The sequence below is a fragment of the Narcine bancroftii genome, chromosome 12 (assembly GCF_036971445.1).
Source record: "Narcine bancroftii isolate sNarBan1 chromosome 12, sNarBan1.hap1, whole genome shotgun sequence".
Taxonomy (NCBI): domain Eukaryota; kingdom Metazoa; phylum Chordata; class Chondrichthyes; order Torpediniformes; family Narcinidae; genus Narcine; species Narcine bancroftii.
Genome location: NC_091480.1, coordinates 88325733 through 88347427, shown reverse-complemented (window position 1 = coordinate 88347427; position 21695 = coordinate 88325733). Strand labels below are relative to the sequence as shown.

General features: G+C 39.2%; 1 protein-coding gene across 1 annotated transcript in view; it reads right to left on the bottom strand.

Moving 5' to 3' along the window:
• Positions 1-20713, bottom strand: part of LOC138746463 (collagen alpha-1(I) chain-like) — a 37909-nt gene extending 17196 nt beyond the window's left edge. Inside the window, exons 1-37 of the mRNA XM_069904652.1 lie at positions 20488-20713; positions 18910-19101; positions 18197-18210; positions 18071-18094; positions 17903-17947; positions 17057-17158; positions 16861-16938; positions 15997-16041; positions 15071-15124; positions 14705-14758; positions 14370-14423; positions 14090-14143; positions 13855-13908; positions 13699-13743; positions 13030-13083; positions 12849-12893; positions 12701-12754; positions 10826-10924; positions 10694-10738; positions 9929-10027; positions 8540-8593; positions 8314-8421; positions 8167-8220; positions 7594-7692; positions 6692-6745; positions 6375-6473; positions 5877-5930; positions 5704-5757; positions 4492-4545; positions 4323-4376; positions 3373-3417; positions 3173-3271; positions 2274-2381; positions 2082-2135; positions 1434-1487; positions 1069-1122; positions 320-373 (exon numbers count right to left, since the gene is read on the bottom strand). Of these exons, the coding sequence (XP_069760753.1) occupies positions 320-373; positions 1069-1122; positions 1434-1487; positions 2082-2135; positions 2274-2381; positions 3173-3271; positions 3373-3417; positions 4323-4376; positions 4492-4545; positions 5704-5757; positions 5877-5930; positions 6375-6473; positions 6692-6745; positions 7594-7692; positions 8167-8220; positions 8314-8421; positions 8540-8593; positions 9929-10027; positions 10694-10738; positions 10826-10924; positions 12701-12754; positions 12849-12893; positions 13030-13083; positions 13699-13743; positions 13855-13908; positions 14090-14143; positions 14370-14423; positions 14705-14758; positions 15071-15124; positions 15997-16041; positions 16861-16938; positions 17057-17158; positions 17903-17947; positions 18071-18094; positions 18197-18210; positions 18910-19101; positions 20488-20569 (2445 nt within the window). The 5' untranslated portion in view covers positions 20570-20713. The remainder of the gene's footprint in view (positions 1-319; positions 374-1068; positions 1123-1433; positions 1488-2081; positions 2136-2273; positions 2382-3172; positions 3272-3372; positions 3418-4322; positions 4377-4491; positions 4546-5703; positions 5758-5876; positions 5931-6374; positions 6474-6691; positions 6746-7593; positions 7693-8166; positions 8221-8313; positions 8422-8539; positions 8594-9928; positions 10028-10693; positions 10739-10825; positions 10925-12700; positions 12755-12848; positions 12894-13029; positions 13084-13698; positions 13744-13854; positions 13909-14089; positions 14144-14369; positions 14424-14704; positions 14759-15070; positions 15125-15996; positions 16042-16860; positions 16939-17056; positions 17159-17902; positions 17948-18070; positions 18095-18196; positions 18211-18909; positions 19102-20487) is intronic.
• Between the last annotated feature and the right edge of the window lie 982 nt (positions 20714-21695).

Genomic DNA, 21695 nt, shown 5'->3' with positions numbered 1-21695 from the left:
TGCAGGGATACCCTTACAAGCACCACTGGCAACTCCTGCACACAAGTACTGTCCTCCAGAATCCATTGGTTTCTCTGCGCCCTCATCTCCCTCAGTCTCCCTTATTCTGTGTCCATTGATTCCTTGTCAATCTTACCCAGTACCTGAGAGCGGGACGATAGTATCGTCCTTCTTGGAGGTCGAGATGTGAAGAAAGGTGATACTAATGAGATTTTATTACAAAATCTATGTCCGAGTCATTTTATATATCAAACTCATTTAAGCCTTATATAATTAACAACCACTCATAGCTTTTAGTACAATTGACAACAATACTTACAGGAGGACCAGCAAATCCAGCAGGGCCAGGAGGTCCAGGTTCACCACGGTCACCCTAGAGAGGAAATTAAAAGGTCAGCTACAGGTGTACCATCAACCAAGACTGAACATGTTTAGAATGTGAACAGACTTGACAGATATTACATTTTTTTTTAATGTAAGAACTGCAAGGATAAAGTAGTGATGCATTTCGAAAAGACTTTACATATAGTTTGGAGTGGTTACAAAGTATGCACTAACCTGCCTTTTGATTTTACAATCACAAAATGAGGCTTATCAACAATATTAAAAATACTCATAACTTTAATTGCATAAAATATGGCATTAGTTGTTATGCCAAACATTTAATATATCCACCTGATACTCAGATTCTGAAAGTTGGTTCTATTTAAATGAAACACAAATTTTGGAAGTGACGGTAAAGGTTCCATTATTGTCACATAATAAATACTACATTGAGAATGTTAACCTACGTGAAATTCTTTAACCTTTGTCTACCATAAGGAAGACAGAGTCACCACTTTTGTCCAGGGCCCCTCACAGAAACCTGCAGCACCTGGTGTTCCTGGATGGTCTCCCCTTCAAGTACTGACCAGGCCTGAGGTTGCTTAGCTTCCGAGATCAGACAATCTGAGGTATATTCAGGCTCTTAGGTGTGAAGCATCATGTGCAATTATGACTACATTGTGCACTTAGAGGAAGCAAGGATGAATTTCTAACTAATAGGCATACTGTCTAAATTCTACTTACAGCAGGACCACGGGCACCAGTAGGACCAGATGGACCGGGAGGGCCAGCTTCACCCTATAATCAACGAAAAGAACCATAAATAATTGAAATGCAATGCAACATTATTTGAAGATACAAAAAATACTGCAACTTTGATATGCCTTAAACTAACTATGTACACTTAAATATGCCATATGGTTCTAATGTTAAAAAAAATGTTGCAGTATCTATAAAGATTTGAAAAGAAATATGTTCTTTGCAGGTGAGAAGTGTTGATTTATACATGATTGCTTTGGAAGATGCAATGCCAATATTGAGTTGATGGATTCTAACTTCATGTTCTGCAAGGTGTTTTGTTAAAGATAAATAACAGTGAAATATCATACCTTCTCACCAGAGGGTCCAGCGTGACCAGGTGGCCCGATAGGTCCAGTCATCCCCTAAGAATAATAATAGTTTAAAATTAGTATCCCATTCAATAACATGACTACAGGTAAACCCCGATTTAACGCGAATTTGGATATAGCGCAATGTGTCATTGGACTTTGGTGTCGTGCTCCTGGCAGGTGGGGGGACCCTGGGCTCCCAGCAGGAGCATCAGGCACTTGGATTGATTTAAAATGCATACAGAATAACTGGGATGTTCCAAATAAAGGAGAAATGGAAATTATATAGGTATGCCATTTAAACAGGGAAATAGAGTGAACCCCCAATTTAGCCGGAAACCACTTTTTTCATGTTGATATTTTACGGACCCCAACGATCGTGTTATAATCGGGTTTCGCTGTGTTTTGATGTTTCGAAATACATTATAGAATGCAAAGGTAATGAAACCCACTTGAAGTGGGAACAAGTTGAATTAATTTATCTGCCTGTTCCAGGCAGGAAAGTATTGATGTGTTGGCACCGAATGCAGGATGGAGACCGTGCTGCATCATTAATTCTCCTAATGATTCCTTTGCTGACAACTTTCTGCAAGCACGCATGATCGAGGCCAGTGAAAAATTAAATCCAGGGAACATCTGACCACTTACTCTGATTCCATCTTTGCCTGGAGGACCATCAGTACCCTTTACACCAGTTTCACCCTATTGGAGAAAAAGACATAGGAACGCTTTGTTAGTTTTAAGCATACAAGAAATAACAGTTCAAATTATATTTCCAATTTTTTGTATTTGTGTTTACCATACATAATTTTGAAGAGTGATCAAGTTAGGTATACTCACTCTTTGACCTTTGGCCCCAGGGAGACCACTAGCACCACGTTCACCGGGCATACCCTGCAGTCCGGGTGCACCTTGATTACCAGGAGCACCTGGTGCACCTGCATCACCCTGTAAGGAATCAGAGAGTGTTCATACATCATCACTGGTTGGTTGCACATAAAATGAAAAGATATCAAAACCTAACCCAAACATTGAAAGTTAAAATTAATAGATTTCTGTGCATACTGAATTAGCACTAATTATATTATGCATGTTTTTTTTCCATTCATTTTCAAAATATTTGCAAAAACCATATTTAAAGAGTTTACTTAATATTCCATTTATACTGAGAAGTATGGTTCATCTGCTGTATTATGCAGAGGACATACACCCTTTGAATTATGCTTCCACCTTACTCAAGTATTATCCTTAAGGTGCTTGTCCTGGAGTTTTATTTTACACGCACCATCAGATATAAAGTCAACTGTAATCACCTATCCTTGCCACTGTTCTCCCAGTCTACATCCTGACTGCAAGTCCCCCTGAACCATGTCTGACACCAACCATCAAAAATGTGCAAATTAAATCTTCCAGCTAGCATCTGAACCCCACAAGCTATCCTATTCACCTGCAAGGAGACACTTCATTCATAACTTTTTGTTCTAACCCATCTAGTTTCTCCTCCCATTGTCTTGCTCAGTGTGATCTATGGTTGAACACCGCTTGCTTTTTTTTCACAACCATTTGTTCTGAGATTTTTTAAAAAATGACTATTTTACAGGGAAATTAATTAAGTATTTAAATCATGCATCAGGTTGGTTTCTGGAATGGCAAACCTAATGGATATTATTTATCTGTAAACACTACCACTTGCTTCTAGTGGAATTCACTTGCTTTGTTGGACATGTGTGATGATTTACCTTAGCACCATCGCTACCAGGAGAACCAGGAGCGCCACGAGCACCCGTTGGGCCCATGGAACCAGGAGCGCCTCGTTCACCCATTAAGCCTCTCTCACCCTAAAGAGAATGGGATTGGAACATTAGAGAAGAACATAGAGGCAAATATATCCAATGAATTTTTTTTCTTTGCAATAAAGAGTTATTTTAAAGAAACTTACTCTTGGACCTTGGGCACCAGGAGGACCAACATCACCGGGAAGACCCTATTGTACAAATATAAATAAATAATAATTAAAATGTTTAAAAATCCTAATGTATCAAGTTTACAATAGTTTTTAGTTTTATATACATTTTATTGCAAATATCACAGTTTTGTATGTCATCATAACAAAACTAAAAAAAAAATCATAAAATGTGACACCTTCTTTACAAATCTATTCACAGGAAATTGTATTTTTAATTTTCTTTAATCTACAGAGGAAAACTCCTGTCAATATCTTTCAATAAATAGATACCTTCTCCAGCAACCAGAAAAATCAATATTGGAAAGTAAAAAAGATATAGGCAGAGATAACATAGCAATTTCTGTCAATTAATCAAATGGTATTAGAAGCCCCATTCACTCTGGAACTTCAACCCAGTGATTACCCAGCAATCTGCCAGTTGACATGCCAGTGTGAATGCTTGTGAACTGGCACACGGGCATCAATTCGCCCCAGGGATGAACTTCCTAGGGAGGGTGTTTCGTCGCCAATTTGTTTTTGAGTCGGTGAGCCCAGTGTGAAAGGAGCAAGGGGGGGGATATGCCAGGTCCAATTAGTGAGGATAGTGGCCCCTTTTGCTCTGCGATGCCGGGTGGCGAGTATGAATGGGCACAGAGGACCGGTTAGCATTGGTCCAGCGTGAATAGCAAAAATGCTATTTTGAACCAGTTCATCAAACCACCAATTTACCGGTTAGCCAATGTAAAAAGAGCTAATGATATCCTCATCAATTCAATGGTTTCTATACGAAGAATGTACAAATAAAATTTAATATTCCCAATTATCTGTTGTCGATGTTCCTCTAGGCTTTAAATTAATTGAGGGATTATTTATATGGGTCCTCTAAACAGTGACTACCAAAAATTCTTCCTCTCTTCAGTGCACGTTTATGTCATGATACGAACCTGTTCACCGGGTTTTCCATGTTCACCAGCAGCACCGGCAGGACCAGGGAGACCCTAGAGAAACGAATTCAGGACATTGTGTATTAATGATTAAATAAAGCAATGAAATTAACAAAATCATATTTAAAAAATTATCTTAAATCCTATTTAATTCTAGTTTACACTATACCTGGAAGCCAGGGGGTCCAGGAGGTCCTTGTTCACCTCTCTCACCACTGGGGCCCTGGGAAAAAAAGGTACAGATTCAAATCATGAAGTTTTCTATATACAATTATTATTATTATTATTTAAATGTCTAGATTCTAGAAAACTGTAACTGGGTATCCAGCTTTCTTTAAAATATAAATGTTAGAACATAGAACAGTACAGCACAGTACAGGCCTTTCGGCCCTCAATATTATGCCAACCCATATATTCCTTCCTAAAAGAAATACTAAATCCTCTATTTTTCTTTCATCCTTCTGTCTCTCTAAGAGTGTCTTAAATTCCCCCAATATTAGCTATTATAAAAATATATAGATAATTCTAAAATAATCAGGAACAGTTTCTATATAAAAAGAAACAAAAAATGAAAAAGAACAAAAAAATTTTTAAAAAATGTTCAAATTGAAGGGATGGAAGTTTAGGGGTGATATCAGGGGCATGTGTTTCCTCCCCCCCCCCACCCCACATCGAGTTATGGGTGCCAGGGATACCTTTCCAGGGATGGCGATGGAGGAAGAGGGCATTTCAGATACTCCTAGACAGGCACATGGACAAAAGAAAAATAGAAAAATGTTCTCGCTGCTGCCATCAGGAAAGAAGTTATAGTTTCCACAAGACTTGCACCACCAGCTGCTACCCCTCCATCATCAGACACCTCAACCATAAACTTGGATCAGTGACTCATTTAACGATTCTTGTGCACTTTATTGATTTTATTTTCTTTCTCTGTATTCCAGTTTGTATACATTTGTTATCTGCTTAAAGTTATTTATTTACATGATAACGCTGTGTACAATTTATTTTTTGCACCAATTAGTGGTAATTCAGCTGCACCTGCAGGATAAAGGAATCTCAGGGTTATATGTGATGTCATGTATGTACTTGGACAATAAATCTGATATCTTATGAGGTAGGAAATATCTCATTTTTTTTATTGGTAGGAATATATAGGTTGGCACAACATCACAGGGCACATGACCTGCACTGTGCTGTCATATTCCATGTTCTATAATTTGTTGGAAACATTACTTTAACCCCAAATGTTTGTAAAGCTGGAAGAATAGGGGCAACATTTTCATTTTATGCTTTCCCCTTCTTGCATAAATGTTGTCGTTGCCCATTTAATCATTCTAAATATATTTCTTCCAATTGATAAGGTCGTTCATTTTTTACTTACAGCTGGACCAGTAGCACCAGTAGCACCAACTTCACCATCTTTGCCAGGAAGACCCTAAAATGAAAAAAAAATGGATACTTTGATTATACCCATCCATGATAACCAATGGTGGCATTACTAACTACAGTTTCAATACAAAAATATTGTTGGCAAAATCTCTAGCTAATACTTACCATCAAACCACCAGGACCAGCAACTCCTCTCTCACCAGGTTTCCCAGGTTCTCCCTATGAAATATAGAACAGAATTAAATAAAGGCTCACAAGATTATTGTAATCTTTATAACACAACACTTTACTAATAAAAAAATGCAGTTACTTCATAGCTTTATATTTCTTTGCTTCAACTAAAGTATTTTTCATTGAATAAACTACCAAAATTCATGAGTCTAGAAATAAGCATTTTATCCTCATTAAATCTGCTTTGTTTAAGCAAAAATGTAACTAATTATAGGTCTCAATCTACTGAAATTATCGATTTAGCATTTATCTACATCCTGTTCTGAGTTCGAAAAGGAGCTGCTATGGATTTAAGAGAACAGATACTAGACACGTCAGCAGTAATTTGCTATTACCCAAACACGCTGCACATTAACCATTAGATCTCGATATTTTATTCAAAATGAATGCAATGCAATTCATGATATTTTTCTCTTTGAAGTTCATACTCACAGCAGCCCCCTTAGGACCAGGGAAACCCATGACACCAGATTGACCTCTTTGACCAACAGAACCAGGTGGGCCAGGTCGGCCATCTTGACCAGCTGGACCCTGCAAGATTAATAGAGAATACAGGTTGGTGGCAATTTGAAGTTGCACCGAGCCGAGGTTTCTTACTAACTTATTTGGTAATTACATAATGCAATTTACATTTAGTACATTGTCACTTCTGTTCACCCCACTTTAAAAAAAAATTGCTATATATTCAGTAATCATCTTAAAATAAAATTTTAATATGTTATTTATGGTTAAAAAACATCAATACTTACTGAAGGACCAGGTTTGCCATCAGCGCCAGGACTGCCAGGACTACCAGTCAGACCCTAAAATACAAAAGATAGAGTACTTTTATCAATCTTTAAGCAAAAACTGTGAACTTTTCAAACAATGAGCGGCAGCTATTAGGACCAGTGAGGCAATTATCAATGTGTCTGCTAAAAGGCCATAAAAAGTTTCCCTCACTTCAAATTGTCTCTTATTCTTACTATGTCAACCAGAATAGGGAAAAACTTTAACATGTAACCAGTTAGATACCTCTTTACATTTAAGGTCCTCTGAAAACAACCCCAATGATATATTAAAACTATGCCCCAAAGAGAGAATGTAATTTCCATATTAAACAATGACAAGGACCATTTTTTTCAACATGTATTACTAATTTTAATTTCTCTTTCTTTCTTTGGCTTGGCTTCGCGGACGAAGATTTATGGAGGGGGTAAAAGTCCACGTCAGCTGCAGGCTCGATTGTGGCTGACAAGTCCGATGCGGGACAGGCAGACACGGTTGCAGCGGAAAATTGATGGGTTGGGGTTGGGTGTTGGGTTTTTCGTTGTTTGAAAAACAGGTTGAATTTTGTTCTCCTTTCCTTGTAGTATATCCAAAGATTTATGTCAGGTATATCAAGCTAATTTAAAAATATAATGTTTCTGCTTGCAGAACTATGTAGAACCAGATCTTCCACCATTTTACAACTGGAGCAAGGAAACACCACTTTTAGTTGCAATCTATATTTTAGCTACAATTTATGAAGGAAATTGTTTCTGATGCATATTATTTAACAATGAGCCACAATAATCCTCAGCTGCTTCTGTCCATTTTGTTTCATGTTGTTGGGTTGCCCTTGGCACATTGGCTTCTTTTACATTAGCTCCTCAGCTTTAATTAAACTTACCCTAGCACCAGGCAGACCAGCTTCACCAGGTCTTCCAGGTTCACCAGTGGCACCTTTTGGACCAGGACTGCCAACTTTTCCTTGTTCACCAGGGACACCCTGTAATTGACAGTAAGGATTGTAAGACCAGTTTAGAGGAACTTACAAATTGCAGTGCACCTGTTATAAAGATCAAAATAGAAATAGCTGCATCCTACTTGAAAAGGTCACATACAATCTCAGGAAGGAGATAGAACATCTTCCTAAATATCTGACAGCCTTGGAGCTCACTGACGCCAATATAGAGTTATAATTACTAATGGCTAGCCAGTAGACCACTGTAAAGATTTTAACCCTGGGGTATTATCATGTCTCCACACACTACACACTGGCAATGGGATGATTTTTTTTTGTGTCTCTTTTTCTTCATTCTTATTCTTTAATAGAACTTATATGGGGGGAGGGGGGTTGGAAAGAGGGATTCTCTTGATGTCTTGTATTTGGTATGATGTTGATTGTTAAATGTATTTTAAAAGATCAATAAAATATTTTAAAAATATCAAAATAGAAGAGCATTGAGTAAAATTTACATACCTTGGGGCCAACAAGACCCTCAGGACCTGGGAAACCACGGCTTCCAGTGGCACCCTACAATAGAATGAAAGATCATGAGGAAAGGGTCTGCCAATTGGGGATATGCTTTGATGCTAATTTTATTATTGAAAATAATTTTAAACTTACTCGTTCACCAGGGGATCCAGGAAGGCCTTGAATGCCAGTCTCACCACGGCTACCTCTCTTGCCTTCCTCTCCAGCTGGGCCTGGTGCACCTTGAGGACCAGCAATGCCCTGGAGAATAAGTAATCAGTAGTCAATCTACAGGGTATCCCATCTTGGTACCAGGTAGAATGTGATCACATTCCTAATTAAAACTGAAATCTAAATAAAACACAAGGTTTACACTTACAGGTTCTCCTTTGGCACCAGATTCACCCTTGGCACCAGGGGCACCAGATTCACCCTAAAGAACAAATAAATGATGATAAATTTCAGGTGGTCAAAAAAAGAAGGCACCTTAAACATCAGAACATAAGAAACAGGTGCAAGAGAAGGCCATCCAGCTCACCAACCATGCTCTAAATTCAATGGGATCATGGGTGAACTAATGATAGGCCCATCACCACCTACCTGCCTTATTCCCATATCCCTTAATTCCCCATCTATGTAAAAACTATCCAACCTTGTCTTAAATACATTTACTGAGGTAGCCTCAAATTGCATCAAATTCCATAGATTCACCACCTTCTGGGAAAAGCAGTTCCGTCTCAAATCAACTACTCTGGCTTTGTCCCCTAGTTCTAGTCTCCCCCACCAATGGGAAAAACTTACCTACCTCTATTGTATCTATGCCTTTCATAATTTCATAGATTTCTACAAGATCCCTCTTATCTTCAAAATTCAAGTGAGTACAGCCCCAGACCACTCAATCTCTCCTCATAGGCTAACCCCCTCATCTCTGGAATCAACATGGTGAACCTCCTCTGGACTAAGACCAGTACATCCTTCATTTCAAGATAATGATTAAAGTTCATCTCAATCAGCTTGAAATTCTGTAAAAGCTTTCTTTTGTCCTGCTCTGTGCCCAATAGGAAGTTAACAGAACTTCTGAAGAAGTAATATAGTTATTTCCAACTTTAAACATAATATACTTCTGGAGTTATGAGAGGTAATCAACATAAAATTTCCATGAAAAATACATCAGCTATTACAACGTGCATTCAACAATGCACATGGAATTACTGGGATTACTTTTTGCAATCAGAAATATCTGTATCAATTGTTGATAAAATGATATTTGATAGGTAGAGTATTGTTCATGTTCCTGTTTTTAATTAATAAGGGATGAACAACTATATAGAAATGTAAAAAGTAAAGGTAAAGATTCCATTATTGTCACGTAACACGACATCTAGAATATAACATACATGAAATTCTTTAACTTTGTGTACTGTAAGGCAAACAGGGAGTTGGCGCTTTGTCCAGCACTCCTCACAGAAACCTACAGCACCTGGTGTTCTATGGCGGTCTCCCCTCCAAGTACTGACCAGCCCTGAGCCTGCTTAGCTTCCGAGATCAGATAATCCCAGGCATATTCAGGCTATTAGGCGCATTTTTTATATGAATGCAGGGGTAATAAGATTACAATATTATGGGAAGATTTTAGTGTGAATGTGTATGTTTCAAACACATAAATGCTGTTGAAGGAATGCCCTGAGTCACAAACACTTAAGTGAGTCCAAAGTCACTATTCCGAATAACTCAGAATATTGTTCCTATGGATCCAGACGCTACTTACATTGTTACCCTTGGGGCCAGTTGGGCCGACAGAACCTTGTGGACCACTTGGCCCTCTTGGCCCAGGGAAGCCAGGAGCACCAGCAATGCCAGGAGCACCCTAGTACACAAAATAGATCAAATATCAGTCATTGCCATTCGAAGTTACCAGAAATAAATCCAGTTCACCAAGAACATTGATGTTATAAAACATGCCAATGAGCTTTAAGAAAATGCCCTGTTATACTAATTGGTGGAAAGAGTTATCAGGGAATATTTGTCAAAAAGAGCTTGAGAAAAAAATCATCGAGGAAAAGAACTTCCTATCATGAAGGGCATCTACAACACTCGATGTAGACAATAAACATTGTGAAGGACTCCACACACCCCTCACGTAAACTGTTCTTTCTTCTGTACTAGCGTTCTTACGCCGAGATTGGGCAACCTTCCCCCCCCCCCACCCCCCAAGCCATTAGGCTCCTAAATTCCCAGAGCATATGTGGATAGTATACTGTGGCCCTTTACTGCATACACCATAATATTTAAAATAGAATTTTGGAGTGCATTTGAATAGTCAGGCCAAGGGATAACAATAGTTTCAGCAAAAGGTATGCTGAGAAAAGGGAAATTAGATGTGGGAAATAGGACAGAGCACAGACGTGTAGTTGGGACTTCTCTTGTCAAGGTAGCAATCTAATGCAGCCTCAGACAAATGCCAGGGAATGAGATGGCTACAGAGCTCAACTAATTAGTGGGTAAGCACTTGATTTGAGAAATTGATACTCACAGTTGCACCTTTGCCACCAGGAGCGCCGTCACTACCAGGGATGCCCTGAAAAAGGATGAAAAAAAGAGTAAAGTTAACATTAAATACAGACTTAAGTGATTTGATTTTTAAAATCCAGATATCGGTACTTACAGGAGCACCAACTGGGCCAGCCGGGCCAGGATTACCAGGTTCACCGCGAGCACCAGAAGGACCATCAGCACCTCGAGGACCAGCAGAGCCAGCTTCACCCTAAATCAGAAACAATTATGCCATTTTAACTAAGTATTAGGCTTATTTGACAATCAGTGTTATAATAGCAAAACCACATTGGCAGGATTAGAAGTCAAGCTAAAATAGTAATTGGAATTTGGTTTTAATCTTTACATTATGAAGCATACTAAGGAATATTTCAGTAATAAACAACTCCAATAGCACTGGACAAGGAAGATTTTGCTTCCTCAACACTTTTGAGTGTACCTTATGGACAATTTTTTAAATTGATTTAGATATAACCTATTTTGTGATTTTTCTGTCATATTTTAAGTATATTGGACACAAAGGAAACTGTTTCGGTTGGTTCAATCATGCCTGGGCATGCACTCTGCTATGCAAATGTTGTCTTAGGCCTGAGTATGCTTAGTCAGGATAGATCCAGACAGGTTATAAAAGCAGCTCACATATACAGATGCTGTGCATTACATTGAACACATGTTTATGCACATGTTCTTCAGCCAATAGCATAATGAGTGTACTTAATAATAGCATGTATTGTCTTCAGGAAGACTGAATACAGCAGAAATGTCTCAATGTCACAACAGCTGCGAGGCATTCTGTTACATTTGTGGCGAGTGTACAATTAATGCTAAATTCTATAAAAGTTCATTAATATTTCTCCACATTCCCATGTGATACAGAAAATCTGAAATTAATTCTGTGTTCATTTTGAAGTTGTCTATTATAATCCTCAATTTTTGTTCAGGAAGCAAAACTTTTGAAAAAGATGTTGTCCAATGCAATGCAAAATTAAATAATTAGGAAGGTGTTAGAAAAGAGTCAGGGAGCAGGAAGATTATTTTCAGATATTGGTTTAGGTATCCATTGATTGCTCTGTGGATTTGGTCACACAGAAAAGGTAGAAAAGGTTCTTGTCAAATTGTGATGTTCATTATGTTGCTTTATTCATGAACCATTGGTGAAAATATATGATGGGACAACTTTCATATAGAAATATTCTTGTTAAATTTTGAATTGATATACTGGCAGAAAATTCTAAAATGTTTGAACTATAAAAGCTATTAACTAAATCTTTGGTCCATATAAACATTATTTCCTATCTCCCTTAGCACCCTGATTTTATTCAGTGAACAAATTCCTAAAACTAGCTTCCTGCAATCATATGAAGACCCTTGTTCCTTTATTCCAACAATAGAGTAATTAACATTTGTTTTCATTGTTCCATGCCGCTAGTTTGTGACATTTAGAATGTTTTCTCTGATGGATTTACCAAACGTATCACTGAAGTTAAACAAACTGAAGTTTGGTACCCAAGCCAATATAGCTTGTGTGCATGGAACCAAAGATGAATTCCCCCTACTGGACTTCAATGCACCAAGGGTGCAATAGACAGAAAAATAATTGGAGTCAGTTTTACATTGTAAAATCAGCTGGGTATCCATGAAATTAAAGTCTTTTCAAACTCCCAGTAAACATTTATTGGGATTTACCATTCTCCTTCAACGTGAAGGATTAATATTCTCACAGTGCCGGGAAACACAAAAGCAACCTGGATTAGTTTTGAACCAATACTGCCAAGGGCAGGTGATTTGAAAGGCCTCAAGGGCAAGCCAAAATGGCCTCATCCTGATCTCTCTGCAAAATTTCTTAATGACCAAGGGCCAAAGGAGATGTTTTTTTAAATTTCCCCCCAGTTGTGAATCGCACTTCCTAACATGAAAATTCAAATGGCAGAATTTAGACTAGGAATTTGAAAGTGGGGTTCTATTTCCTAAGTTGCATCATGCATACCTTAGCACCAGGAGCACCAGGGAATCCAGGGGGGCCAGATGGACCAACTGAGCCCTGAAAGACAAGTTTTTAAGATTCATGTTCCATTCTGGTAACAAGTTACAAAGAGAGTGTACAAATAGCAGTCAGCTCGATTAGAAGTACTTACAGGTGGCCCAGCAGCGCCAGCTGCACCATCGTTACCACGAGCACCCTAGAAGAATTAAAGGAGACTTATCATATTTATTCCAATCTGTTCAGATTGCATGTACATAAACATTTTAAATTAGCAAAAGTATTATGACAAACCATCCAGGTTGTGATTAATTTATAGTATATTGGGTACTTACAGCAGGACCAGGGGGTCCAGGTCGACCACGCTCTCCATTCATACCACGTAGGCCCTGTTCATGGTAAAACAGGAAGTTATTTCTATTCTATTTATCACAACATCAGTTTTGTTAATGATTTGATACAAAATAGATTGCAATGGAGATGGTAAACTTGGCTTAAAATGCACTTGCATGAATTTCCATCAGATCCATTTATCTTTAGGTGGTCCGCAAAACCTTATTGAAAATGGCTGGTTTTAGTCATCTAATAAAGAATCCGAGGAAGATATTGGATATGGGGATCAATGCCAAGTGGCAAACTCTCCTCTTATGGACAAATGTAATCAACAATCTCTCTTTGTTTTATTATTTAACATTAATTCTCTTTTGCTTCTCTCAGTCCGACTATAAGTCTGACTGTAAGTGGCACTTAAGTATCTGGCCTGCAGCAGGCAAAAAGAAACTTCATGTCATATGACAATGTTTTATTTCTATGATAATAAATTGGATGTTGATCTTGAATCTATTGTCACTGAGCAATTTTGGCCACAAGTTATCTTATCTCCTGCAGAACAGTATGAGAATACCCTGATAGATGGTGTTTGAAACAAATTAATTTAAAATTACACACGTATTTTAATGTCACCCCTGGTTATGTGCAGCCATGAAAATGGACAACTTGCTTACCATTGCACCAGGACTTCCATTTTCACCAGGAGCACCAGTTTCACCCTGTTATAAAAGGGGTTGAAAATCATTTAGTGGAATAGATAATCACAACGTAATAGTAAATAGCAAAAAGATTATTGAAAGGATCATTCATATGCCAAGTGGAAATATTACCTTAGGGCCAGCTGGACCAGTGTCACCTTTAGCGCCATCCAAACCATTGTAGCCCTGTAGACAGAGGGTAAAATTTTCAGAAACAGGGCTCTTCACATCTTACAAATGAAGTTATCAATTCCAAATTCAAATTATACCATAAACGTATTTATCAAATTGGATATCAAAAGTAAGTAGTTCCCTGGTTTGTTTGTTAAATACCCAAAAATTATCAAGCTGTAATAGATGGACTTACTCGGTGTCCTTTCATTCCTGGCAATCCAGGAGTTCCGGGGAAACCACGAGCACCCTAAAGACAACAAATCATTGGTAAAACAAAATTGGAGAAGATATTGTATATTTTTTTTAAAAAGAGCATGCATTTTGATGCACAAAAAATATTTTGAATGTAAACGTTTTCAAGGAACAAATCATGCATAACGTGTTTAAAGTCAGACAGGCAAAAAGTGGACTTCCATGACATGTCACGCGAAAGTGGCATTATATTCAATGAATATCAACAGAAAATCTGTTACCTGAGGACCAGGAGACCCACGGTCACCGGGACGACCAGCTTTGCCATGTTCACCCTAAAGGGGGAAAGAAAGCAGCCCATGGGCAGTAGATATTAAAGCGCTAAATGAAACAAAGGCAAATATCTGAATGAGATAACTGAACTAAACTTTTTGGTGTTATCTAATATGTGATTAGAGTTAAATCTTTTAGTATCAATGATAATGAATTACTTCAAAAAATGAATATATATTTGATTCAGTGTTTGGTTTCTTTGCTTATTTATGTGAAATCTTGAAGAAAGAAAGAGCAAATTGTGACCAAATATACTTTTTTCCAGACATCTCGGGCTACTTACATCATCACCATTCTTTCCAGGGGGTCCAGGAGGGCCGCGTGGTCCCATTGAGCCCTAAAAGTTTAAAATATATCTCATTAAGAATACACCAGCTGAATAAAGATTGTGTGTTGTAGTTCGCTAGAGAGAAGATAACAATACATTTAATAGGGAATGCAGACAAACCAAGAACAGAAAGAGAATATTGGAAGAAGCAGCATCTGAGGAGGCTAAAGGTATAAAATCAAGCCAGTCAAGTCGGAATACATGCATTTGTTTAGGTAGTGTCGAACATGATGAAACACAAGGTAAAATCACAACCATATTTCTGAACAAATGTGAATGGAAATTAAGTTTTGAAGGAGAACTATTTTAACGAGTACTTACAGGTGCGCCTGGTTCACCAGGCTCCCCTTGGTGTCCTTGGAAACCTTGAGGGCCCTAAAAAGTAAAACAAAGAAGAAATTCATTATTAATTATCACCACTTTGATGCAGAACTTGGTGTTATTTTCAATAAAGTTCTGCACTTGGTCAGCATGAGCAAATTGGGCCGAAGGGCCTGCTTTCATGTTGCTTGACTCCATGACCTGAAAGAATTTCTTTGCTGGTTTAGCACTGCATTTCCAAAATTCATTTCCCTCAAAATCTGTGGAAAAGAACTTCAGAAGAATATAGTGCAGATTTGCCACTATACAAAATACCTAATGCTACCACCAAGGATTGATGGTATGTTATTTTCAAATTCAAGTTTATTATCACTTGACTCTGTATACAACCTGACAAAACTGTGTTTCCCTGGACCACAGTGTACCATCCAGATACACAATACACAGTACATAATAATCCCATATGTACATAAAAATATCCTTTAAAAATATATATGTTTAAAGATGATTTTCTCAATTACATGATACAGTTCATCAATCTCATAGCCTGCAGGAAGAAGCTATTTCCCAGACTGACAGTTCTGTTTTTGATGCTCCTCCTTGATGGTAGTGGGTCAAAGATACTGTGCACTGGATGGAAAGGTCCATAATTCTTTGAGTCCCATTTAAGCAACACTCCCAATAAATGTCATCAATAGAGCAAAGGGAAACCCCAATGATCTTCTCGGCCATTTTGATGATCCTCTGTATTGACTTGTGGTCTGATGCTTTGTAGCAATGTTGCAGCCAACTAGGACACTCTCAATTGTGTATGCGGAGAACAACATTTAAAAAAAATATATTTTACACTTTGGCTAAAGGATAAGTGCAAAAGGCATCTTAGCAATTTCATAGCAAACTAGGGTCTAAAGATTTTGTATACTTACAGGGGCACCAGGTGGGCCGGGAGCTCCTCGAGGACCCATTGGACCCTACAGCAAAAAAAGGCACCGTGTTAGACAATTCCTTACTTTACATTCTATCTCAAATAAAATCATATTGACCAAACCAAAGAACTATTCACTGCAATAATCCCCCTTACACTGATTAAGTAGCAAAGCATTTGAAAATCAACATATCTTGCTATTTACTGCATATTATTGTCAAAAATTAAATATATATTGTGAATCTCAGCTATTTATTATAGTTGGAATATTACTGCCATCAGGAAAGAGGTCAAGGTGCCACAAGACTCACACCACCAGGTTCAGGAACAGATGCTTCCCCTCCACCATCAGACTCCTCATTGACAAACTCAATCAGGGACTTATTTAAGGACTCTTACTTGTGCACTTTATTGATTTTTCTTTGCTCTCTCTGTATTGCACAGTCAGTTTGTTTGCATTCATTATCCGGCAATAGTTCTTCTGATTGTTTACGTTGTGTACAGTTTATTTTTTTGCACTACCAATTAGTGGTAATTCTGCCTCACCTGCAGGGTTGCATGTCATGTCATGGATGTGCTCTAACGATAAATCTGAAATCTGATCAAGTCCAAACCATGTTAAACATTAATGTATCTGATCTCTGACACTAAATGCACAAGTGAATAACAATGTCTAATTCTAGCCATTCAGATCTATTGAAGTAAATGCAAATGAATGCAGGAATGATACTGAGGTCAGCAGGTAGACACACTTTTTTTTTAAAGACAGCAAACAAAGGAAAATTACCCCCTCATTTACAATCATAGGCAGAATATTGTATTTGGGTTAAATATATTGGGTAGAATAAAGAACATAGGTTCATACCATTGGGCCAGGCATTGGAATACCACCAGATGTTTTCTCACTGAAGCCACCATCATAGCTCATTTGAGGAAGGAAGTTCTGAAAGAGATCAAAGCCAATTTAGCTGCCTGGCACCTGTCACACGTGTTGAGAATAATTAAGTCTTGTACATTGTTTAAGAGGGAAAAAAAAAATAACCAAAATGAGAGCCACTTACTCCGCCAAGGCCAGATGTTCCAGGTGGGCCAGGTGGACCAGGTGGGCCATCATTGCCGGGCATTCCTGGAATTCCATCTCTTCCTGGTAATCCTGGAAGTCCCTAAAATTACAATGGTAAATAATATGCTTGTTGTTCAAACGTAGTGTACCTTCATTCATCTTTGCTGCATTTACTGGTTGAACAGCACTTTGCCACTTCCTTTTCTGTGGGCTTCCGGTTTTATAATCCATTCCATCTTTTTCAAAGTGTCTTTATTAATTTCACTGAGACAGTAAGAGACTAAATCTACTATATCTTGACCATGGATGTTTGGAATATACTGCATAGAGTTCCTACCTATTTTATCAGCTGGTGTAATTGCCCTTTATCAAAGTTCCAGTCTGTCAGGTGGCCATATTTGTAATGTTATCTCCCTGAACTGATCTACTAGCTCATGCCCCTCCCCCAAATACACTAAATCAACCTACAATCACTGTAGGTTTTAAATGGTGGGAGGAAGAGGAAACCCACGGAGACATGGGGACAGTGTACCAACTCCCTGCAGAAAGCACCAGATTCGAACCAAAGTCCCTTGTGCCAACCACATTGCTTCTGTGTCCCTCGATTCCACGTGGAGCAAATAACCAGCTTCATTGGTTTTATACTCCTATCTTCAGCTGCATTTTACTAAACACCACTAATCTTTGCGTAAACCTATTTCCCAATAATATCCAATATCCCTATTTTTAAATTCTGCTCTCTTTTCCTTAACTTCCTCCACTAGAATCTGTTCCCTCTGTATTGTATCAACCTAATGTAGAAAAAAAAGTCTAATTGAACAAATATTAATAATAGCCAGCTTACCCTATCACCCTTAGGACCAGGCTCACCCTTGGGGCCTTGGGGTCCCTAGAAAAAAAAACCCCGTCATCATTAAAATCAAAAATAATTTCATAAATGTTGTTAAGAAATGACATTAATTTCTTATTGATCTATCATTTTGAATTGTGGACAACAAAAATGTATTTTTACCTGAACCCTTGGGCCACTAGGATACTGAAAAATAATAATGAGGAAATTAGTGTGCAGAAATATTATGAAAGTGAATTTAAATAAACTATTGGTATATAACCTAGAGATGAAATGTTATGCACTTACTGTCATTCCATGTTCTGCAGTAAAAGAAAGAAGAATTTAATTTATTAATAAACAGTTCTTTGTGAATAATTGATAGCATGACAATTTTATGAAGAATTCACAGATTATTTGTACAGGAGCAAAATATTGAAGAGAAAGTGGGTTGTGGGGAGCGGTGGAATTTGATTGGCTCTGACATTTCTTCCTGGTTTAACTTTATGACATCATCGTTGAACCCAGTGATGCAGTTTTCTACTTCCAAATTAAACTACCAACATTTATTTGTGATTGGAAAAGAAACTGGGTGCTTTGCTAATCTATGATCAAACACATCTGCATTTAAGCTTGTGCTTGCCCTCCTTTCTGAATTCATATGAAAATATTCAACAGCACTTTTAAATGTTTTCATGTTTCTCAAAAAAAATCATTAATTGTGCTAGTTTGCAATGCTAACCCTCTCCCGAATGCATGGTCGTTCGTATTAAGCTCATCATATACAGTCCATTCAATTTGTCGACTTCGAAAGATCCCAACTTTGATGGATTCATGTTAATTTCGTTGCTTTCATTCCCACCTTTCCCAATTGCCCCTGGTCGGTTTTGCACATCTAATGGCAATAGTTAAGTGTTGGAATCGTATGAGTTGATGGTAAAAGATTCGTTAGGGAGTTGGCACTAAATGCCTTAAAGCCATGGACACTGGTCGCTCATCCAACAGCGAGGAGTCCCACTCACCTCCTTGATCGGGGCAGATAGGGCAGCATTCTCCGAAGGGAATCTCGGCATTGGGGCAGTTGCTCGTTTCGTCGCAGATTATTTCATCGCACAGGACCTGGCCACCGTCGCAAACGCAGATCAGGCAAGGCTCGGGTTTCCAGATATCTTTATCCTGGTACATTTGTCCATCCTTCACGCAGCCCTCTTCAGCTGCGAAATAAACAGGGAGTCTAACTCATGCGGCACTGTGCCCCACCTCACGCAGACAACAGGAACCTGGACCTCATCATCTACAAGATCCCTATCTTGTTTGCGCACAAACAAATAAAATGCCCCTCATCCAAAGGAAAGAGGAACTGTGGCAAAACTCCATGGATGACCCAATGGAAGACAGCAAGGCTTGAGTTATCAAATTGACCCACAGTTCCTGGTTGCAGAGTTGACAGGTTTTCAGATATGGGTGAAAAACAAAGTTGAGGTATATCTTTAAATGTCACTGACACCATCCTCCCAATATACTTCAATAATTTTTAAAAAAATCCAAGTTAAAACGATAGGGGATTAAACAGATGGCGCTTTAGTTCCATTCATTCATACATTTCCATTCCTCCCAGCAAGAAAATGGCTCAACATGGCCAGTGGTGAATCTTCCCAATACAATACAAGTTGAAAATGTTTTCATCTCAAATTAATGCATGCTTTCGGAATAATCGGAGGCAGGCGACAGTTGGGGTGGGGGCAATGGTGGGGACTTGAGTTTGAAGTTCAATCGTTGGCTGAAGGTGGCGGTGTTGAACTGCAATACCGAAGCCATGATCCGCTGAGCAACCCTGGCTGGACATTGCACGCGAACATCTGGATAACTTCTGGACCGGAGATTGTAATATTTCCCTTTGCACGCTTAATTTCTTGTCTTGAATGTTTAACGTTGGCTTTAGTCATCGCAATGATCAAGACCGGACAGAGAATTTGGCATTTATTTACAGATGAATGATCAGATCTGGATTATCTGCCTTTGCATCTGCTTTGCCTCCCCTTCGAGACATGCATGCAAACCTTCTGCTTCCTTGCCCCGAAGTTGCTCTTTCCTTGATGTTAGGGGGGGGGGGGGGGAACCAGCTTCGCCACGAAAGAGCCCTCCACGCTCTTCAGCGACGCACCCACTCTGACCGGGCAACTGCCTAAGCCAAATGTCCCTCAATCACCCGTCCGCTTCAGCGCGGATGGACGGTATAAACCACCAGCGTGTCGACACGGCGCCAGTTGGAAACACCCGTCATCACCATCTGACAAAACTTTACTTGCTACAACCTATTCCCTAGGGACCACCTATCGGAAATGCGGGAAGGTAGCAATTCCCAAACATGGTTATCATTGCTCTTGGAAAGGATTGTCTTAGCGGCTGAAGTTGACACCAGAAAGTATTTAAACTTCATTTCAACCTCACTCTAAAAGCCCTTCCCACAGTTACAATCAAAATCGACGCCACGCAACTTTCTCCAAAATCTCAAACTCTCAGTAAGTCCTCAGCACCGATTCTTGATATTTTAAAAAAAACAAGAAGCAGGTACAATAGAAGGAGAAAGCGACACTCACCATAATCTTCGGCTTGACATCTTCCCACTACTAACGTTGCTGCAATCAACAGCAAGGTCCGAATATCCACAAAGCTGAACATGTCTAATAACCAGACATGTAGACTCTTTGGGGTAAAAGGGTTCTGTCTTTAGCGGCCGGACATACAATTTTTGATGTATAATTCCAAGCTTCAGCACCGAGCCCCAGCAGAAACTTCCTACTGTTCCGTTCGCAGATCGACGGTCCTTTTATCTATGCCTTAGCTTCGGAGGTGTCAACGGGTTCCGCCCACCTGCAGACAGGCTGGTCCATGTAACCGGCTGGAAACGAGCGGAGTCCCCGCCTGCGGGAGGGTCCAGGGGTTCGATCCCATCCACTGAAATTTACATGCAAGCCTTCCTCCAATCAGGGGGTTAAGGGGGGATTCTGGATGGCCGCGCTCGACCGCCATGTGGCTATTGGACCAGCACATGCTCTCCCCACACCCTCCCCACGAATTCAATTTGATGGACCATAATGATATATATCTTCTTAATGGCGTTTTTTTCCTCTCCCTTCAATTTAATGGGGGTTCCAAGGAGGAGTGAGACACGTCGAAACTTGACTGGGTCACAGAGGGGGGAAAGAGGCTGGAAAACTTTCAAGGGTGGGAATGGCTTCGATTTAACCAACACAGCACACACGTAATCATTTTATTGATATGCCAACTCATCCGATTTTATCTAAGAACACTTGGGGTATAACATTTTCACTGAGAAAACTGATCGAAAAAATCTCTCGAGAAGCGAAATAAAATAGCCATCGTTGACAGAAACAATCCGTTCAAGCGTGTCCTGCTCATTTTGTGACCATGGTGTGGATTTTTATGTCCGATGATCGTGTCTTCATTTGCAAGGGGTGAATATTTAACTCGGTAGCAATGGGGCTCAAGCAGTTGGTGTGAGACGCAATGATAAGTGTCCCCTCTCCATTCCTTTGAACACATTTAGGACGGAAACCCGAAAGTCAAGCAATGCATGGGGGTAGGAGAAAGAAGAAGACTCCAATCGATAATCGTTTCATTTTAATTTACTAACGTGGCAATCGGATACAGTGTCATCAGACCTGGTGAGGTTACATCGCTAGTACACCTGCTAGAGTCATTTGCGCTTTCCCTCATGCTCTCAAAACTTCACGAAGGTGATCTGTGAGGCGGGGGAGGGACTGGGTCGGGAAGGAATTCTTTC